This window comes from Alligator mississippiensis, chromosome 6 (assembly GCF_030867095.1).
Source record: "Alligator mississippiensis isolate rAllMis1 chromosome 6, rAllMis1, whole genome shotgun sequence".
NCBI lineage: Eukaryota > Metazoa > Chordata > Crocodylia > Alligatoridae > Alligator > Alligator mississippiensis.
Genome location: NC_081829.1, coordinates 5,266,897 through 5,287,951, shown reverse-complemented (window position 1 = coordinate 5,287,951; position 21,055 = coordinate 5,266,897). Strand labels below are relative to the sequence as shown.

The 21,055-nt window shown below is 46.2% G+C and overlaps 2 protein-coding genes across 3 annotated transcripts in view; one reads left to right on the top strand and one right to left on the bottom strand.

Annotated features, from left to right (window-relative positions):
• Window positions 1–21,055, top strand: part of S100PBP (S100P binding protein) — a 40,895-nt gene that overhangs the window by 13,950 nt on the left and 5,890 nt on the right. The window contains exons 5-6 of one of the 2 annotated variants that reach the window (XM_014611137.3): window positions 2,007–2,103; window positions 3,859–4,650. The exons of the other annotated variant lie outside the window; for it this stretch is intronic. Of the exons in view, the coding sequence (XP_014466623.2) occupies window positions 2,007–2,103; window positions 3,859–4,003 (242 nt within the window). The 3' untranslated portion in view covers window positions 4,004–4,650. Of the gene's footprint in view, window positions 1–2,006; window positions 2,104–3,858; window positions 4,651–21,055 lie in introns of those variants that run through there. 2 annotated transcript variants of the gene reach the window in all.
• The window catches only part of FNDC5 (fibronectin type III domain containing 5), a 28,395-nt gene continuing 16,409 nt past the window's right edge, over window positions 9,070–21,055 (bottom strand). The window contains exons 4-6 of the mRNA XM_019498849.2: window positions 19,872–19,961; window positions 15,593–15,726; window positions 9,070–13,124 (exon numbers count right to left, since the gene is read on the bottom strand). Of these exons, the coding sequence (XP_019354394.1) occupies window positions 13,083–13,124; window positions 15,593–15,726; window positions 19,872–19,961 (266 nt within the window). The 3' untranslated portion in view covers window positions 9,070–13,082. The remainder of the gene's footprint in view (window positions 13,125–15,592; window positions 15,727–19,871; window positions 19,962–21,055) is intronic.

Genomic DNA, 21,055 nt, shown 5'->3' with positions numbered 1-21,055 from the left:
AATAAGACAACTATTCTGTGAAAATGTGGCCTGCTTTGCAGCAGCTTTTGAGATGCCCCGTGGCATAGAAAAGCTGGGTTGGCAGTAGGTAAGGTGGAGTTCAGGGTGGAGTTAATAGCCAGAAGAACTTTGTGGGGCCAGGGAAGAATCCATCTCAAATTTTCTTCATGTAAAAATCTCAATTTCTATTGTAGAAAAAAAACCAACTAAGATCAGGTTCTGATCTCTTTGGCACAGAGCAAAGTAAAGCCAGAAGGACAGCAGCTTAACAGGGTCCCCTGATGGTACATCTATGGGTGATTTAAAGAGCAGCGATTCTCAACCTCTTTTGTACCGGGACCCATTTGTAAACATCAATGACAAGTCCCAACCCAGTAAATAGTTTAAGTAGAAAGCAGCCCCCTGCCTCTGCCAGTGCCCCTCAATCCTGACCTGCTACCCCCAGGTCCCAGCCCCCCAGTGTGTGGGGCAGGGGGTGGGTGTGTGGGGCGTGGGGGCCCCAAGCAGCCCTTTGCAGGCTGGAACTCTGCCAGCCTGCAAGGGAAAAGCCATGGGTTTCCCATGTTTTTCTCCTTTAAAGGAGAATCCATTTTTAAAGTTTGTTCAGGACCCTCTCATATATTCTTGGAACCCACAGGTTGAGAAATTCTGGTATAGAGCAGGCTAAACAGCTTTTAACATTAACCTTTAATGCCACCCCTAGCACATTGAGCTTTGGTAGGGACAGACACCTGATCAAAATGCTTCCACTTTTCTCTACTGCTGGGACGGCAGCTGGGAGAAGAGAGACTGCTGCAGCAGTTCTTGGACAACCATTTGTCTGTCCCTGGATTTTGTTCCCAAAGATGGCACCCACCTTCTCTCCTGTCTCTGCTTGACTGCAGCTCCAAGTAGGTGTAGACAGTCCTGCATAGAAAACCTGAACTCTTGGGAAGTGCTTATGGTATTGGAAGAAATTGCACATCTTCCACTGACTTCTCCAAATAGTTTGAAATGAGTTGGTATCGGAGGGAGCTGTCTTGAAATATGTGGGTGGCAAGAGCCTGCATTTTATTACTCATTTGCTACCTGCACAGGATCTTGGACTTGTCAGGAAGTCCTTTCGAGGAAGGGGTCCTTTCAGCAGGAGGTTAGTCATCTTTCAGACTTGGGGGATAACCCCTTTGGTTAATGGAAAACTGATTCTCCATCAAAGGAGATGAGGGGACCACTCCATAGAGACTCATTCAGGAAACAGCAAGATCCTGTAGAAAGGAGAGAGAAGCCTCATGTAGAGCCACACCTCATGTCACTGCAGTCATGGGATTAAGGAGGTGGAAAAAAATCCGATTGTTTGCAGAAGCCTGACAGCAACATTCAAAGAGAGATTTAAGCAGAGAGCTCACAGCGCTTATCTCAGCCAGAACTGCCAGATCCTGAAGTGAGGAGTGGGCAAAAGTACAAGCTTCGCAGAAAAAGTCTGAGCTACTAGCTTCTTTCCTGGACACAGGGACTGTTGTACCTTGCCAACCCATCCATTGCATCATTTTGGGAAGGATTCACAGCAGGAGACCTGTGTAGAACAGCTGCCTTTAATGAAGGGGCTTATTGTATGCACTAGATAACATTGGCAGTGAGATCAGTAACAATAGAGGGAACTCCTTTTCAGATCTAAATCATTGTGAATGAAGACATTTGCTGTACCTGGATTATAGAAGCATGCTAATGGATCAGTGCAGCAGGCCATCAGGGCAGCAAGGAGCCTATTATGTGGGGAGCATTCTGACAAGTGACATCCTATGTGTGGTGGTAGCAGATGTCTGCAATCCAGGAAAGTGTCTCCTAAGTGTCCCTGAAAAGGGGGTCTACTGATGCGCCTACACTCTCTGTGGCCACCTGTCTCCTAGTTTAAGATCCATCTGGAGAATCAGGACCAGCATCAGCAGTCAGTTCACAATTCTTTGCTTTTATCCAGCCCGTGTAACATGCTTGATCTCCCATTAACTGCTTGATTTGCTGAATTACAGGTACGTTAGAGGAATGGTATGCTCTGTTGAGTAACGTTGCCAGCAAGAACGGAAACCATGACCAAAGTTGGAAGTATACATTGGACCTCACAATGAGGTATGGCACTCATATTTGTGGGAAGGGGACGGGGCCAGAGGAAAGCTCTTCTTACTTCATTTCCCATCAGATCGTCTTATTCAGGAACCTCTTTCTTTCTTTCTTTTTTCTTTCCTTACTTAAAAATTCCTCAGAGGATTTCAATGATCTGAGAACTAATCACTGACCTCTTTCTTTGAAATGATTATAGCTTGCAAAGGAAGTTCTCCCAGATGCTAAATATCTGTTCTGAAAAAAGTAAAATACTCATCAGAGAGACTTGGCACCTGGGCCATTAAACTTCAAGCCAAATACCATATTTGCTCACTTACCTCACTCCCAGAATAAAATACACATCTTGTTTCTGGGAAGGCAGAATGAGGGGAGGAAAAAGTTTTATTTTTTTCCAGTATGACGACTGTATGGAGCAGGGACAGCTAAAGAGTCTGCAAGGCTGTGAAGTAGGGGAAGAGAGACCAGCAGAAAGCCAAAAGAAAAGTTGGCTTGATTAGAGGAACATCAAGACCATTAAAAAGGAGAGACGGTCATTAACACCTGTAGAATGAGGAACAGTAAGACATTAAGTCAGCTGACTCCCTGAGCTGCCCGAAAAGAAATGCTGCTGCTGCTGGGCAGTTGATTTTTGGAGCAGGAATCAAAGCAGGGGAGCTTCTGTTCTGGGCTGAAAAATCAGCTGACATTTTTTTTTAAGAGCTGAGGGAGGGGTGTGTTTTATATGAGAAAATATGGGAATAGAGACAGCCCAAGTGCTGGGGAGCAGTTCTTCACTTCCCAGTGTAACCCTGACTTGGAGAGGTTCGGGGAGGACATGGCTCCATCACCGTGGTCCAGATAGGACTTAACCTTTCTGAACCTTTTGACATGGCAGTGTGATGTGATGGTGACCTGTTATACGGACACCAGTCTGCCAGGATTGCAGACAACCCCAGCTTGTGTTACAGTTTGAAGCCTGTTTTGGTTAGAGACTTGCGGAGCTACTGCTGTAGAACTGAAGGTTCTCGGTGTTGATGTGAATCACTGTGAGCAAGCCAGGTGCTCTTTCTAAATAACTATCTTATATGGTCAGTATTTTTCTAGGAGGGCCCCCAGCCAATGCCTTGTGCCCCTGATTTGTCCTTGCAGTTAATAAATACCATTTCCTGAGCCCCTTTGATATCCCTGCACAGACAAGAAAAAGAGAAGGCAGTAGCAGCTCTTCTTCAAAGAGCTGAATGGGCAAAGCAGCATCTGGCGGTGGGGAAGCTTTGTTTTCCAGCCACTAAGAGCCAGTTACAGGCAAGTTGATTCAAGTGGATTTGGTCTTTTAAAGGCACCGTGGGAAGATGATTTGAAGCTGCTTGTTTAATGGTATCAGCTTTGGCAAAATGTGTTTGCTGGCTACGGGAACTTCCAGAGGGAATTCGCTTCCTGTTTAACTGTCACGTGCTGGGCACCTACAGACTTCTCCGGCGGACCATGGAGATGCACGATTTTTGTGGAAATCTGAGAAAGCATTAGATAAAGCTCCTGGAAAAGATCCTTTGGATACTTTACCACCATTCCTTGCCAAGGGGGATTCATTAGATAACTGTTTATTTGTTTGTTTTTTTTTCCCCCCCATTTTAAAATCCAGCAACAATAGAAGCGTGTCTGGAAACTGCAAACCCCTGGGCTTGAACGTATCTGCAGACCAGTAGCTGTTCCTTCAGCGCTTGCGTGTGTGCTTCCTGCCCTAATTCATCCTGTTCTCCTTTCTTCCCCCTTCTGTTCTTGCAGAAATTACCCACGGTTCTCCAAGAAACCTACCCAAAAATACAGTCTTGATCAGTGGGTGAACAAGAATTCGGCAAACTACCACCGCTTCCAGAGCATTCCTGACCGCTTCCAGCGTAGCCCTGTCACAGGCTCTTCTAATGAGTGACCTGCCTACTTGATGGACTGTCTTTTCTTTTTTTCCCCCTTGCAGTTACCGGTAGTTGTTTTTAATTGTCCTGTCTTTTACCTCTGCCTCTTGATTGCTTATTTAGTGATCTGTTTTTAATAAGCCCAATTTTGGGGGCTTCATATGTCTGGAGACACTTTTTTTTTTCAGTTAAATTCTGAATGTGATCTGTTTTTCATACTGGTAACTTCTGGTACAATTTATCAGTGTTGTCTTAGAAATGAAATAACGGCTGCTAAAACAGGCAAAGGTTACCTGCGTTCAAGGGGGACTCTTGTCAGACCTGACCAAAGGCTGGGAAATTTCAGCGGGAGTATCTGTATGATGCTCTTTTAGAGTGGGGTATCTTTGGATAGTGTTACATTTTTAAAGCAGCTCTGTAGGTGATGACTTCTTATGCTTGACCTAGGCAGAGTCCTGGAGTGACATTTCACGTAGTCATTAATTAAAAGTAATCGTTGAACTGCTTGTCTTTATTTCAGGGTTTTTTTTTCCCTCAGGTCTCTTTGATTCAGTGTTTGTTCCTTCATTTGTAGTTGTATGGGGTTTTTTTTAACATTTTCTTTGTAAAATGTTCCGTTTAGATTTGCACTTTGTCAATAGTGTTATAAATATTTTGCACCTTTTTGAATGTGTCTCGCTTGTGTTACTATGCGGGTGGGTGCTCTTGTGTTGGTAGATCCTCCCTGCTGCCGTTTCTCACAGTCTAGTGTCCTGTTTAATACTCTAGCAATTGCAGCTAAGCAACAAACTTTCTCTACCTGTGTTCCTCTCCTGGTGCCCTGAAATGCTCAACTCTCCCCTCCTTCCATCCGTTGGATAGCCCAAATCTGAGGGCCTCTGTCTCGAGAGGGCTTCACCTAACTATCTTCTGATGCATCTATCCCTCAGTTCTTATGCGGTTTTGTATAACCTAACAAACTAACCCAACCAAAATGGCTACAACCAACCTCCAGCAGTCTCTTCACCCTTTCTCCACTCTCATTACTCTTTGAACATACCTAGCTGCAAAGCGTACAGCTTGTCAACCTGTTGACTGTTCCTCTCCATGAGATCCTTCTTAACGACATCAGCAGTTGACTGGGCTTGTGCAGGCAGTGTGCCCTCCTAGCAAAAGCAGGTTCTTTAGGAAGACTAAATAAAGGTTGGAGTAGTAGAAGGAAAACCAAGTGAACCAACTCGAGGCAGTCATGAAGGAAGCTTCAGGTTTCTCCATCGTAATGGCCTAACGGGGAAGTCTGGAGCTCGTGGCTGTCTTGTTACTCTTGCTTCACCAAGTGGTCCAGGATATGCATGGGTGACTGGTGCTGCCTTAGTTGGGGGGAGCATGTGCCCCCCTTGTGACCAGTCCTGCCAACTGGCGGGGTTCCCCTTGTCGCTGATCTTGCTGCTCAGGGGGGACCCCCCTACATCTCATCCCACGGCAGCCAATCACTGCAGCTGCTTCCGGAAGTGGCTGTGGCTGCAGCAATTGGCCAGTGCTTGGAGAGGGAGCACTGGCACTCCTGCTTGACCCCATGCTCATCACCTAAGCAGCGAGCGTGGCCAGCCAGGGGGTGCACTGGTGCTCTCAAGGGGTGCACATGCACCCCTGAGGGTATGTAGTAGTTTTTGGTGTGCCCTGTGTGGTACTGAGGAATCTGTGTGTGAACGACACACTGATAGCCTGACCAAAGACTGAAAAGTGAAGATTGTTTTATTGAACTCAGTACATTGACTTTCATATACACTATTTATATAAATTTATAGTGTCCTGTCATCTCATACAAACTACTTCAGGGACATTAAAAAGCCTAACAAACAAACATGGAATGGCTGGCAGAGCAGCTCTCTGTGCCTCATCATCAGTCAGATTCCATATTGCCGTATCTATTGTGGTCTTAATATGGCAAAGGGGGGTGAAAGGCCGGGCCTCTGTCCAGCTGAATATCGCACACCACCACTTTCCCCTACGAACAAGCGTAGTAGTTGTATTCGTAAGTCTCAGCAGTGATGGAATAAATCTGCATGTCGGTATCCCATGTTTACTTGTTGCATCCCATGTTTCCCTGTAGTTTTGGCAGCTTAACTGAATCTTCGATATGCTGGGGAAGAAAAACTTAGTACCCTAGCAGCAAAAATCAACTTCCCTGAGAAAGAACAACCTAACTATAATTGTGTTTAAATTCTCTCACACACGTATTGGCTGCCTTAAACTCCAGTTGTCCTGGTGTCTCTCATCTTACCCAGTGAGGAGAAATAAAACTCTATAGTGGTATGGCTGATCATACTGTACAATAATACATACTGTGCAACCCCAAACTATAAATGTCAACCATTTCACATGTTTTAAAGCAAAAAAAAAAAAAAAAATTAACTGCAGTGAGATCCATCTCGGAGATCACCTTTTAGGCACGTTCTTCACAGAAGAGATTATCTCATACCCAGGCACACTTCTATTCCACTTCTCTAAACCATTTTTTGTCTATTCATCGGTGTTTAGACTTTTCTTGCTTTCACTGCCATGGGATGTGCTGGATGAAAACTGCTGGTTATGAATTCAGTCTGGTCCGTGGTAGCTTTGTGTGTAACAATATTTCTTCTCTACTGTATTAGAGAGCCATTAAGCGCATATTCTACAACTGTTCCACCGAACTGCTGTGTGTGAAGCTTTGACAAAGCAGTCCATAAACAGCGGGGGATGATATTTGAGTGCAGTACATGAAATAATAGTGTCACTGAGCCAAATTCAAACCCGTATTCACTCTAGCAGCTGGCAGGAAAAATGACAAGAATGAAATGTTGAACAAGTGAGAACCATTTGGCTAAGCTCCCAAGGTCTCCCTTTATCAGATTATCTCATGACAGTTTTGGCTAATGTCATTTAAAGTTACAAAGCCTGGGTCTAACACTTTGATCTCTATCTGTATTTCCTGTGCTATACTCTGCCCCTATAGCACCTTTCAATGCTGGATCTCTAAGGACTTTGCAAAGGTGGGTAAATTGTCACCATTTTATAAGAGCAGCAAGAGAGGCACAGAGTGGTTAAGTGATATGCCCAGGGACACACTGCAGATTGGTAGTGGCATCAAGAGTAGAACCTAATTTCCCTCCCCCCCCACACTCTAATTACTAGATAATACTGTACTCATTAACAAGATAAAACACTCTCACTGCCACCATGCTGTACCAGGAAGGCTATTAGAAAAAGTGTCCATTTTCCACTGGTTGGTATATACTGGGGTAGGAGCGAGCCCAGTTTTAAGGGCATGTCAGCAGCTGAATCATGCATCTCTAGAAAATCTCTCCAGTAAGACATGTCCCAGGGACTAATTTAGCATCTCTTGTGATTTCAACACTGCAAATCCCGCTGGTTGGGAGCCTTGCATAGACTGAGAAGGTAATATCACTTGGCAGCTACTGACTGGATTGGTGAGAGTGTTAGCACCATTTGTATGGTGGCTATCATCCTATAAACCAGTGAGTTCCAGGTATAGGCCGTGCATCTCTGGAAGCAGGATTATTTGGGGGTGGTCCTGTTGGGCAGATCCCTGCGCTGTGGAGTTTGTTGCCATGTCTGGAAATCTTATCTGCTCCTTTTACTTGTACTAAAGATGGGTCAGGGGTTCTCTTCAATTAACTTTGCTTTAGGCAGTTTGGAAAGGTAAAAGAAAGTAGGGTCCACAGTAGTTTGAGTCTGATCGCACAGCCCACGTACCTTTGAGATGCGGGCAGTAGCCTCTCTGTTAGAGGTCCTATTGGATCCGAAGCCAACACTTCACTGCTCTTTCCTGAAAGGCCAAGATGGAGTATTTGGGTTGGCTGCTGCTGCTGCAGTCAGGCTGAGTTTGGCAAGGCACTGCCAAGACACTGCAGCCCTGTCTCAGCCACTGATTGATGATCACTGGTATTCAGTTGTGGCATGACAGAGCAGGGGTAGAGAGGTGGAAGGGCACAAACAAGCTGTTCCTGTAGACACTGGATGCTCAGGTGCAGTATTTGTGCATAAAAAGATTTTCATGCTATAGCCCTCTTGGTTTTTATACATCGCTGAGGCAGCAGCTATTAAACTATACACAGCAGTCAGAACAGTATTTATATTAGCCTTTTTCTAAAGCAGGCGTTCTAATGCCAGCTAGCCATGCTGAGAAAGTGAAAAAGCAGCACACTACAAAGTCTGTCTCTCGTCAGGGTGGTGGTGTCCGTACAATATGTGCTACATCTAGGACTGGCTCCCTTGTGCTGGAGAAGAGAGGACTTCCTTCGGTATCTGTGCTTTGTGATCGTTGTGCATCTGTACCGCGAACCAGAGCTTCTGTGGGGCAGCTTTGTCTTTTGTCAAGATTCGAAAGGACTCTTGGACAGCCTTATCGCAAAAAATTTCATTCTTTGACATTATAATAGTGATTAATACACACTGAACTACAGAGGCACTGCAAGGGCAGAGGGGGAAAGAGAGAGAGAGATACTTAATGGCAGGACAAGTGATGTGTTCACTACTGGGATGGAGCTAGGGGCCATATTACTATTTACGTCTTGTATGGCGGAGCCCAGCAGACTCGGTGTGGATTGGAGGAGTCCATTTTGCAAGGCCCTGTACACACATGAAGAAAGACACAGGCCCTCGGATGAACTATTTTTCCAATTTAAGATGTAGTAAGAGCATTGCGTTGTAATCCTTGCTGGCAGTGGCTAGTCTGCCCTGGTTTAGGGGCACATAAACTATTCTATCAACTGCACCCTCTGAGGAAAGGGCACCTTCGGTAAAAGTAGGTTATGTTTTAGCTGTGGGTGGTGCCGAGTGAGTTTCTCCTTGTGTCAAGAATTGTAAAATGGCATCGTGGGGCTCCCTCGTTATTGCCTCTCAACTGCTCCACATCAAATGTGTTCAGTTCACAAGGAAAAAGATGGTTCTCCTAGCTGCCAGCTCTGCCGACTCCATCTGGGATCTGAAATTCAAGCTGTGGCTTTCCTGGCTCTGTCGCTGATTATAAGAGTTCTGCATTTAGAACTTAGTTAAACAAAATTAATGATGGTGCACAAGCTGGAATAGACACCAGCTTGCTCTCCCATAAATGTGTGGGTTAAAAGGCCCAAGAAGAATAGGAACATGCTTCCATTAATCTATAAGGTTGGCAGATATAACTGAACACAAACCAAGAACAGATCTGTAGAGGAAACAGTGTTTTCACAGTCCCTTTGCTGATCGGAACAGTTCGTTAACAAGCGCTAGGAAATCTACCAAATTTGGTTAGTTTGCCTGCCCGTCAGTGATCTGTATATTGGCAAATCAATAATAGCTCGTTATACTGAGAGAGTAAGATTTATTGCAAATGTTGGGAAATTACATTTGGTTGAACATATGGGGTAATCTTCATTCCTTCCTTGTTAGGATCTCATGTCTGACTATTCAATCAATGAAGGGCCATATTTGATATCTTGGAAATGGATGTGCGGCTATGATGCACACTTTAGAGTGGCATAACCTTTAATGTCTTAGGCAAATACTAGCATTAACAGTCTCCATTTCTCTCCATTTACATCTCCTCCAGAAAGCCATTACCAGCTGAGATTATACTAACACTTTCGAGCGTGTAGGTGTTTTCTCCTCCGATGCTATTGAACTGTCAGTGGATGAAATACTTGATGTTCTCATTTCTCTCAAAGAAGCAGGGGAACAGAGTTTGTGCTATTTCTTAGGGAACAGAGGGAAGTGAGTAGGAAAGCTACAGCAATTAGTGTACTGAATTGGAGGGGCATGCTGAGTTGGATTGTTTGCCCCACATCGCCTCCTGTGGCTCAGTTTCTCTGAACTAGAGCATGTGGGGGAGGAATATATTGACTAAATTGGTGCTAAATTGGTGCATACAGGTGCAAGATTATTGTGCTTTAATGAATAAAGGCAAGTGGTGCTTAACTTTAAACGTACGCCGGCGCAGGGATCCTGTTTTCTCTCTCTCGCTCCTTATTGTGCACCTAGCCTCTGCTTAATTGGTTCCTGGAAATCAGCTGAATTAGTCGTCAGTGACTGCACGCCATCAGCAGAGCTGCTTGGATGTTTGCTGTGCTTTGATCTTGCGTTGAGTGGAAAATCAGTTCTCATTGAGGCTCTCTGGAAACGCTTTCGAACCAGCACACTCCCACTCACTTCTCACTTTTCAGTAAAACTTGCACCAAGCGTGATGGCCTCCAGCACATAGCTGAGAATCAGCGGTCAAGCAAAACATGGGCATCCTTTAAGACCATCTCTGACCTGGGTCATACCCGGTTTTCAGCACTTGTCGATTTGTTTCTTGGAAAGCAGTGTCTCTTTCCTTACTGAAAAGCACCTATGTGACTGAGGACCCACACACACACTGAAAGAAGAGAAGAGTTACGATCCTAAGTCACTGCTGCTAGACCCTTAAAGCTACTTAGAGACTTAATTCTCATGGATTTAGGCAATTAAATACCTTTGAGGATCAAAGCCTTAGGCCCATCTGAAAATGTTACCCTAAGTCTCTGTCTCTCTCTCCCCTCTTTACCTAAAGTATATTCCTATTACATCCCTTCATGTTACAGTTCCTAAAAACATCCCTGAAGAGAGTCGACTGCTTGTGAAAGCTTGGAAATCCTCTCTGCTATGAGTCAAGTTGCTTCCAGCCAGCATTTGTTTTTCTCGCTAATAGCATTATTCCTTACCTTTAAAGCCTGCAGTTATGGAACATAATGATGCACCCTTTTACCACCTGCCACATCACCGTGTGAATACTTAACTCTGAACAAGCAGCTCTGCCTCCTGTTAGTTCTGCCTAACGAAAGGTGAGCGAGCGGGTTGCTGCTGGAATAGAAATAGCCAGAACCCGTCACCAGGAGACAACAATGATTACTGTCAAAAAATCAGGGATGTTATCTGAATTTTCTGAAACATCTCTTTAAAACAACCCCGAACCTGCCAACATCCCCCCCCAGGCTGAATTTCCATGCCGGTAGGCAGCTTGGAGAGTAGGGTCTGCTCATTTGGCAGGCTGCTCGCAGGTTACGATAGAGCTTCTCCTTCATCATTTTGCACATGCTGTACCATATGTCCCAAATCTCCCTTTATAGGCAAGCTATAGATGTTGACTGCCATTTATTATAAGATAACTGAGACATTTCTGGAGGAAGCTACTGCCTAAGCAAAGCTGTAGCTCTACTTGTTTTGCAGCTTTTTCCTTCCCTTCACCCCCCATTTACTGAACTTTCACTGCTCCCTAAAAACCAGACAGGGAGAAATTAGCCACCTTCTTAATCCCAGGAATCTAGATAGAAAGTCCCTGTATTTCGCTTCATATACTCTGCCACAGCAGACCAAAAGGAAACGTTGCTATATTCAGGTATTTACAAGGAAATGACATGTGCCTTTAATCTATTACTGTACATTAAAAGTGGTTATTGCTCTAGCTGTGTCAGAGGCCTTGACCTCACTGTTTAGGTGGTGGGAGGAGTGTCTTTCTGCAGAGGATCAAGTGTACAGGATTGTGTGGGGCTCCTCTACCTTCTGAAATAAGCTTGTCTGTGAAAAGCTTCTGCGTGCAAACTTCCCCACACCACCTGTGCAGATCGACGGCCTCGGAGAGGCTGATGGCTATGGCAGGTGAAGGGGTCCGAACTCAGCAGCTGCCTGCTGGTTTCTCTGCAGCAGCTTTTGAACCTGACTGCAGGTTGGCTTGCGACCGGGAGATTTAAGTCATGCTTTGACAGGGCAGTGACAAGCCCCTCTCGTCCTCCCGCATGTATGGAACAGCCTTGGGGTGTGACTGAATAAGTACAGAAGCCTGATGGCAAAACCCAGATAGTAAACCTCTTCCGTTTGGCAGCCTTGCACCCAGCAGCCCCCAAAGCACCATCACTTGGAGGGAACCTGTCACATTGCAAATGTTAAGTGGTTATTAAAGGACAGGAGACTCTCTCCTTCCTCTTATCGCTTTCCTCAAGCTATGAAGTAGCTCTAACCGATACCTGGCAATACAAGGTCTCCATGAATCCTGGAGACGAGACGGAGGGAGAACCAGACCTATGCGCTGGACCCAATGAAGAAGCAGCTTGTTAAAGAATCAGGTGCTGAGCCACTGTAAGGCAGAGACCCTTCAGCATGAATGAGATACCTGTCACCACTGAGAACCTTGCATAGCAACCATTATTATCATGACTTTTTTTCTTTTTTGCTAACTGGCTACATTTTTAATGGACCGTTTTTCCTGCTGTTGGTGGATTCAGTCAGACCCAGCTGTAAAACACCATGGAGAAAGGATTCAAGTTATCCTGGAAGCAAGACAACAGCTTCCGGTCCCTTGTCACTGCTGGGCTGGGCTGGGCTGGGCTGCACCGTTTGGGATTCCACCCTGATTTTCCCAGGCCAGTAACAATGTGCGAGGGGTAAGAGAGACAGCGGGAGTGGAGACGAGCTCTTTCCTTAGTGGAGAGCAGTCCTGATCATCCAGGTGGAAACTGTCGGGTGCCTTTTTTTTGTGATTTTGCTTTTTTTCTTAAAAACCCACCTGCAAAACTGGTTACACAACAAACGTGAATGGGAGGGAGCGAGAGCAGAGCTCACAGCAGCCCAGGTCCTCGCTGCTGCTTGTATCTAGAGAGAAATCATCTCCCCTTGTCACTCCGAAGCGGAGATGTGGCGAGTGATGCCTGAGCCCATGTCAGCACTGTTGAAACGTGGCGACAGCAAAACAGAACAAAAGTGGGATGAACCCCTGTACGTTCCCGAAGAGAGGAGATTTGCTCTGGGAGATGGAGAGGGAGGGTGGAGGATGCAACTGGAGATCTGTCACAGCCTGGGTGAGCTGTTAGTCCTGGGTAGGATCACCGGAGGCATCAGTTTCACAGAAGCTTTTCTCCCCCGAGACAGTGAAGATTTTGTTTTTTGCAAGTTTGTCCTTTCTCTCCGGATGTCCTTGCAGAGCGAGGAAAAGGAGTTTTATGCCAGATGTTGGCATCCAACAGGCCTCTTTCCAGACCACTCCAACAATACTTCACCTTCCATGTCCTCAGGGCTCAGGCAGAGAGGGAGAGTGGGAAATGCAGTCCCTCTGCTGATGGCAGGCTGTCACGCTTCAATGATATTCACGGAGGGCTTATTTTTTGGAAACTAGAAAAAGGGGGAAAAGAAAGATAAAAGTCTGGGGATGGCTGGGGAGAACCATCAAAGATGTGTGCAGTGCATTGATGAATCTCATTTTGGTTAAAGCTCCTGTCTCCTGCAAGGTAGGGGTCAGCTGTGGGGCTGGAGTCAATAACTCCTGGTCAGAGAAACAGGCTGAGCATTTGACCCTGTGCTCTAGAAACCCAACTCATCATCATTATCCTGCATTTGGTGCAGTGTTTCACATCAGAGCAAAAATGCTGTCATCCTGAAGTCTCCATGCCGTAGCACTTCACACCCACCTCTCACTGAAGGGGAATGACTACACCAAGGGCGGGGCAATGACAGATCGGGCCCTACTAATTAAAACGTCAGAGGTGAGAGGGTTGTTGATTGATTGCTGGAAGCATCAGGTCTGAAATGCCAACATTGCACAGCATCTCCAAGGGGCAGATTCCAGTGGTCGTGGAGGAAATGACAGGACAGCTGGCTCTACTGCCTGCTCAGTGCTGCTGGGTTAAATGTTTGCTCCAAAGGGCTTGGGGAAGGTGGAGGGAGCGGGGCTGGGGGGAGGGAAGAGAAGTATCCTAAGATCCAGAGCTAGTGCTGTCACTGCCTTAAACTGTCTGTGCATCAGGTGGGGATGAGGTTGGGGACAAAGGAACCATGACATAAGTAATACCAACAACTGCAGAGTTAACAAAATATTGAGCAGCTTTTCCTAAACCATAAGAGCTCATCACCACCAAGGGCAGCCTGCCAGAGCAAGGGAATAAAGAAGTGTCATCAAAATTCACAGAGCCAAGGGAACAGAAAACGTTTGGCAGTTTGGATGCATCTCCAGTCCTTTTCTTTATCTTTGGAATCAAATGCAGAGCTACCGCTCTCCTTCCAAACAACTGGCATTACCATCAATCATCCCAGACTCCCTGGACTAAGCAAATTAAAGCAGAAGGAAAACATTTGAATCTGGGAAGGAAGTGGCATGTTCGTCCTGGGTACTGGCAGAGATCCCGGCTATTAATTGGTTTAGCCCTGATTCTGCAGATCACTTGGTGTAACACCTCTGTGCACACAGAACCCCACCGATCTCTGCATTGATCCATAATCTTTTGCTTGCTGATCTGAGCTCAGTCTGAGTTTTGCTCTACCCTCCACCTGTAAGATCCTTAATTGGCTCTGGTGATGGACTTTGTAGCCTGACTCAAAGAATCAAAAAAAAAAAAAAAAAAAAGGAGCCTAGACTTCTTCAAATGTGTAAGTCTCATTTTCAACAGCAGTGCCAATAGAGAGCAGAACTCTTCTGCTATGAATACATTTGGCGGGGAATCAGTTATGTGAAGAGTTAGGTGGATACTAAAAAAAGCCAACCTGGAATTCTCTGATGTATGATTTGCACTGAGGCAGTGCCCAGGAGTTCCTCTTGAACCGAGCCCCATGTGCTCAGCACTGTGCAAACACCAAACTGAAAGACAGTCCCTGCTGTGTTCAAATCCGTTTCATATTCCACTTCTCACCAGCTGCCGATAAGTAAGTTCTGTACCACTTCCCAGCACCATCCCAGCAAGTGAGGTTTATTGGCAGAAATGTGTGGAAAAAGTGGTTCTTGTTGAACATTTTTGGAAAATAAATTTTGAATTCTTTAACCATCAGCTGAATTCAGATGACAACCTGCTTCTGAAAGTTAGTTCATCCAGTCAGGGAGCAGGGAATGCACCACGCGACCGGCCTGTCAAATCAGAACCAACTAACAGAGCTTGAATACTGAACCCTTGGGACAAACCGCTCCTAAATGAACTGCAGGGCAGGAATTCGTCAGTGAATCATGTGAAATAAAGAATAAATGCAAGACAATAAGGCCGTGCTAGGGAACAGTCTATGAGCAGGAGAAGAGAAAGGAGAGACTGAGAAAATGATTTGCTGCAAAGCATATGCCCAACTCTGGCATCAGTACAGATCCAATTTGCCACAATGTACTTTAACCCTGTGGTTCGGCCAGTAAGTACTACAGTGGCTCCTTGTCTTGCACGTGCTGCTTGCTGTTTATGTGAGAACAGAAATAACATCCCATCTGCCACTTACAGACATCCTCATGGCTGTGGGGTCCAAACATAGTGGCCTTGGCTCACCGCTTTCAGGTAACAGAGCTCTCAAGTTACTTTACAAATGTGGACTGATATTATCCCCATTTTATTGGTGGGGAAACTGAGGCACAGAGCTGAAATTACTTAACTAAGGCCATGGAGTAAGTCTCAGAGTTGGAGATGGAACATGCGTGTCCTGAATTGGAGATGGGTTCTCAAACCATTAACCTACGCTGTCTCTCCTGACTGCATTTAGGTGCCTGGTGGACTTGTCTGGGCCCACCAGAGAGAGGACTGTAGTCTGGACCCTTGCCAGAAGGCTGGTTTTTCATGTGAATTCAGCAGAAGCCCAGCAGGGAACAGACTGACTGCCTCACCCCCTCCTCTTACCTTGCTGCGCAGGAGCCCTCCGCTCTGGTGCTCAGGAGTGCTGTTCTCAGACGCGCTCTTGGCTTTCTCCTTGTTGTTATTGGGTTCATTATCTTTGATGATGTCGTACTGCCTGCAAAACAGGGCGATCACCCCTACCAGGAAAAAGCATTAGCCATCACAAATGAGCCAGGCCTCTGGAATCTGCAGCAATCAGAGATCCCGAGCCTGCTGCACCATTCTGCACTGTCTGGCAGAGATCTCAGCAGCATTAGTCTTAAGGATCCTTCCCTAACACACATAGTCACCCCTCTTCACAGTAACAATTTTGCTCTAAGCCAGTTGGGGAGAAGATTAACTGGGTCCCACTTGCCTTTCATTAAATGGGACAGGTGCTTTAAGCTCTTCATTTGGACAGTAGTCAGCCCTGGCCACGTGGGAAGGTTTAACAGGATCTCTGCTTTGCAAGCACAGGGGCATCCTGGAATTTCTCTTCACTATAAATGTGCTTTCTTAGCTTTGTTTCCCTGGAGCTAAGAGAAAGGCTGCAGAGCTGCAGGATGTGATGAGCACACTGTACAGCAGAGAGAACTGCCAGTGGAAATTTCCTCCCACACACTTAGTGTATGGAGAGCAAAGGAGGGGCAACTGTGACAAATGAAGAGAATGAAAGTGTCTTTCACGGATGCTTCTCTGTTGTGTCCTGACCCCATAACAACACCTCGGCCTACAGGGTCCAAACACAGGGACGGGGGTGCCAGGGAGGTACCGCTTCTCCAACTCTCCTAGCAATAAGACCCTGCACATACATGGAGCTTTCCACCTGTCGATCTCAAAGGCGTTTGCAGAGATAAATGTTGTTATGGCAGCTGTCACCAGGTGCCACTTTTGCATGTTGTCTTCCAGATTCTTTTTTTGGGCATGTGAGCAAATGGTTAGTCTTGGGAGGTCACCTTGACACCTGCCCACATAACACCGTCCTCATTTGTGAAAGCAAGGCACAGAGGAGCAAAGCAACTACCTGTGGCAATGCCAAAGTCAGGACTAGAATCCAGGCCCTAACTCCAAGCCTCATGCTACCTGCACTGGGCCATCAAAGAAGGTTAAATCCATATGTGAGCTGAGACTAACCATAGTTTGCATTCACTAATAATGCCTCCACATCTGAGTCACAGCTGCATCAGATGCAGGGCTGGGAAAAGTCATTTTCAAATTGAAATGCTGTAAACACCTTGTCAGTTTTGCAGAGATTTCCCCTACCCACGGACCTCCATTTTGTCTAAAAGAAGCACTTCCCCATCAACTTCACAATGTTGGATGGTTCTTTGCTCACACCATGACCTGAACATTAGGGAAACTGGGTCCCCTCGTGTTGCTTTAACCTTTGAGTTACTTCATGTAAATAGTTGATCCTAAATGAATATTTTTATAGGCAGGAGATTTGTATCTAATAATGCAGAGATGGTAACTTCTTTATCTTAATGACATAAAGGAGCAGAGACGCTGGATTTCCCATACTATTAGTCTGGGTTCTCATTTGGTTATTATCATTAGCGGAGAGTGGCCTGTGAAAAGCAGGTATCATGGCTTGGCTAACTGAAGACTTGTTGGTGGAAGAAATATTATACATATGTGGATCAGGTCTTGCTGCTGCCAGACCACTTGGATTCACTTACGCCTGGAAGGAATCCTAGGGGAACACAAGTATCCCCTGCCCTGTTTATCTGATCTCTGGTTTGCAACCTCATTTCATCTCCAGATCGCTCTGTGGAAACAACCCCTGGCTGTCTGAATTTTAGCATAACTAGGCCAAATCCCCCGATAATGTAAATTAGCACAGCTCCACTGAAGTCAGCAAAACTGCGGGAGTTTACGCCAGAAGAGATTTTCACCCAGTGTCCCTGGAGGCCATAGTTTAACCCTCTCTAAGCATAGCAATCGGTAGAGCTTTAGGAAAAAATGAGGGAGCATACAAACAGCTGAAAGCATGTCAGGGCTGTTAGACTGCCAGAAGCAAGGCTGTGAGTCAGACTGCGCTCTGGGATGGCAAGGGACTGGAGCACCTCACCTAGCAAGGAGATCCAAGGGAAGCAGGGAAGCTCTGTGTCGCCTTGGAGCTGCCTTCTGCCCTGGCAGTCCCTGCCTCAGAGCTCAGGCACAGACCCGTAGTCCAGAGGGAAAATCACCAGTTCACAATTCAGGGGCAGAGGTCTGAGTGACTGCTCTCTACGGGGCGATCATCTTCTGCGATGCCTCCCACACGTTCTCGGAGGGCACGTGGGGACGCTTGTCTTTAACCTCACGCCCCGAATGTGGTGGCTTTCTGTCCCAGCAGTAGTTGTTTTTCTGCACGGATCTGTGCATGCACAGTGTACATAGCGATCCCTTCCATCTGGCACAAAGACCATTAATGCCAACGAGGAAAGGCTGCATTTTACGGGTTGTACAATTTACTGTATCATTAATTTCCTTGTGTGCCAGTTCCTTTGTTTCACCTGAAATATCCTCCCCCAGGCCACTGTGATGGGGGGTTGCCGAGCAGTGCATCGCGCTGCTTCATGAATGTTTGATGCAGCAACAGCAGCTGCTGAATGGAGGCCAGGAGAAAGCTGGGACTATCCGGAGAGCAGTGAGCGCAGACTTTATTTCCCCCTGTCTCGTTAAGGGTCCAACCTGTGCGAGCCAAAGTGCTGGCTGCAGAGAACACTGTGAAAGCACTATATCCAGGAAGGGGGTTTCTCTCTCACACAGGAGCTAGATTAAAACACAGGGGCCAGGCTGGTTTTTGCAAATAGGTTTGGCTCTATAGGGGTCACATAGCTGTATGAGTGTACAGAGTCCCGAGCTTATACTGCAGAAATTGTTGCTTTCCTAAACACCTTGGGTGTTCTTCTTTTCTTTTCTTATATGATATTGCAAACATTGGTTTGGGGGATCATACTGCTGGGGTGGTGAATGAAGTAACCCACTTGCTAGCCGCCCCATTAGTCTGTGGAGCTCCCATACACTTTCTTCTAAGCTCTTCCCATTGCAAGGTGGCCCCAGGATTGATAAGTCTACACTCTGCCCCACCCTGCAGCCCTACTCCTCAGCCCCTGCTGTGTAGCTGGCCCTGCTTTTAAGCTACAGGTTTTTTAAACCAGCCTGATGTAGCACAGCTCACGTAGGCGCAGTCAGGCCGCAGACTGGGTGAGGCCTGGAGAGCTGGGCCAAGATTTTCAAAATGGGGTCTTCAAGGTAGGCTCTGAAGACCACTTTTAGGCACCTAAGCACACCATCCCATTTCCAAATGTGCTGAGCACCCCACAGCTCCCACTGGCTTCCCGCTTCCTTTTGATAGCCTCCTAATTCCCCTTGCCCTCCCCAGCTCTTGGCCCATTCAACCTAAAGAGCCATTCTAAGGCCTGACAGTTAGTTCACATAAGTCCAGGGGAATATCACAGGAGCAAGGTAGTGGGAATTTTTCACAAATATACAGATTCTTCAGACTGGGACAGTTCCCTGGATGCTTTCCTCTCTGTACCATTCATTGACCTTTTCAAAGTGGTTACCCGCAGCTCATCACCGTCCCCCTGGCTTTGCTGATACTAAATCGGTACAAAGCTGATCAGTTCTGAGCTTGCATACGTAGAAAGTTTGGGTCTTTAAAACTTTGGTTTTTATACCCAATTTAGGTTTAGGGCTGTCTTGGTGGTTTATGTTTTGTTGCTTCAGACCACTTGTTCTTCTAACAGTTCTATTATTTCAATGGAGCCTGAAGTGGGTTTTAGTAAATATACAACAGTGGATGCTGGGGTGTGAGGCTGAAGGCCATATCTCACTCTTGATTTGCGCTGTTTGTTGGTAATGTATTGGCTGAACCTCTTTACAAAAATTAGAGCTTTGCATGTGGCTCACAGGCTTACAATAAGCCAGATAGTGACACTGATACAAATTGATTAGGCCATGTTGTTTTAATAACCAGAGAGGGGTAAGGGTGTTTTCATCAATGTTGCCTAGAAGGATTCAGAATATAGGATTTGCCACAGCAGATTAGGCAATTTGTTTGTTAAAACTGTTATCCTACCTCCTGCTGTACCAAATCAGAGCAGTTATCCAACTAATTCAGCATCGTGCCTCTAACAGTGCCCCGTGCCCAGAGGAAGATGAAATGCATTTATTGCAAAATGTGCCATGCTGTAGATGGGAGAGTCGAGATTTCTCTTTCTGAGCATCTTGTGCAAATATTCATGCATGCAAACAAAGCAAACGAGCTAACTCAGGGGGCATGAGCTGTCTTCGCTATAGACGGGTTACAGACCTGCCCACATGAACAACACCACGACAATGATGAGAATTTCCCCTGCTCGAAGCTGGTCCTTCTTCCCCATCTCCTTCATTGTCACCTCGTCTGCCCAGGGGGAGAGAAAGACAATGAAAGCCAACCATGCAATGAAGTCAGTCAGACTCTGCCTACTCTTTTCACACACTCCTTCCTCTCCCAACCCACAGATCCCTGGTGAGCAATGCTGAGTGACTGCAAACCAGAAAGCCCCTTTGTAGACTTAGAAGAATAAACCCAACTGGCTGCAGGAAAATTCCCCATTGTTCACCTGTTTATCTCTGGGCCCCAGCCTGCACTAGGAGTGCATGAAGTTCAAAGGTTATCCAAACTTTCAGTGAGATGTAGCATCTCCATTCTTCTCCTTGGGTTGGCATTTGTTGCAGTGTCTATCACCATAATGTCTAAGCTGTGTGTATTCCAGCCATCGCTGACATTCCCACCACCCCAGCTATGGATTTATGCCCTTCCCATAGTCTTTTCTAATAGAACTGAGGGATGCAGGAAAGATTAGTCCGTCATAGGGCATAGTGCACCTCCCTGACCTCAAAGCACAAAGAAGAGCATCATTCAGGCCTCCTGGGAAGTAGGCAGTGCTTCTCTCCATGCTTTCAGATGAGCAGCAGTTCAGTAGTTATAGGCACCAAAACACTGCAGCAGAATGAGCCAGGAACTCACTGCATGCTTGGAGTCCTGGCTGAAAGGCCTGTTCAGGCCCTGAAGAAGTCATCAAGGACCCTCTCAGACGTGGACTCCTTTAACTCCCCTGCTTGCTAGAGTGCCTTGATGATGTGAAGCATCAGTTTGACTTGCATTTATGCCACCTGAAATGGCTGGATGTTTTTCCAGAAGGAAAAATTAAGGCTCTTTTCTGCTTGGCCTTAAAGATTGGGCAGACACTTGACATGTCAGGAAATGGGATCTCTTCTCTGCTGACTTTGAATCCAAGCAGAGGAAGAATGAGTAAGTCTCAGGGCCTCATCTCAATACCACGGTGGCAGTCCCATGGCTTCTAACTCAAACTGAGTGCAGTGTCTGACCAGGAATTTCCCCTGGCACCCTTCACTTGCTAAGCCGATTGGCATGCTCTTCCTGGATGCCAGCCCTGAAAACATCCTCCCCGTCTCCTGTGCCTCTTCTGCTATAACTCAGATAAAAGAGGA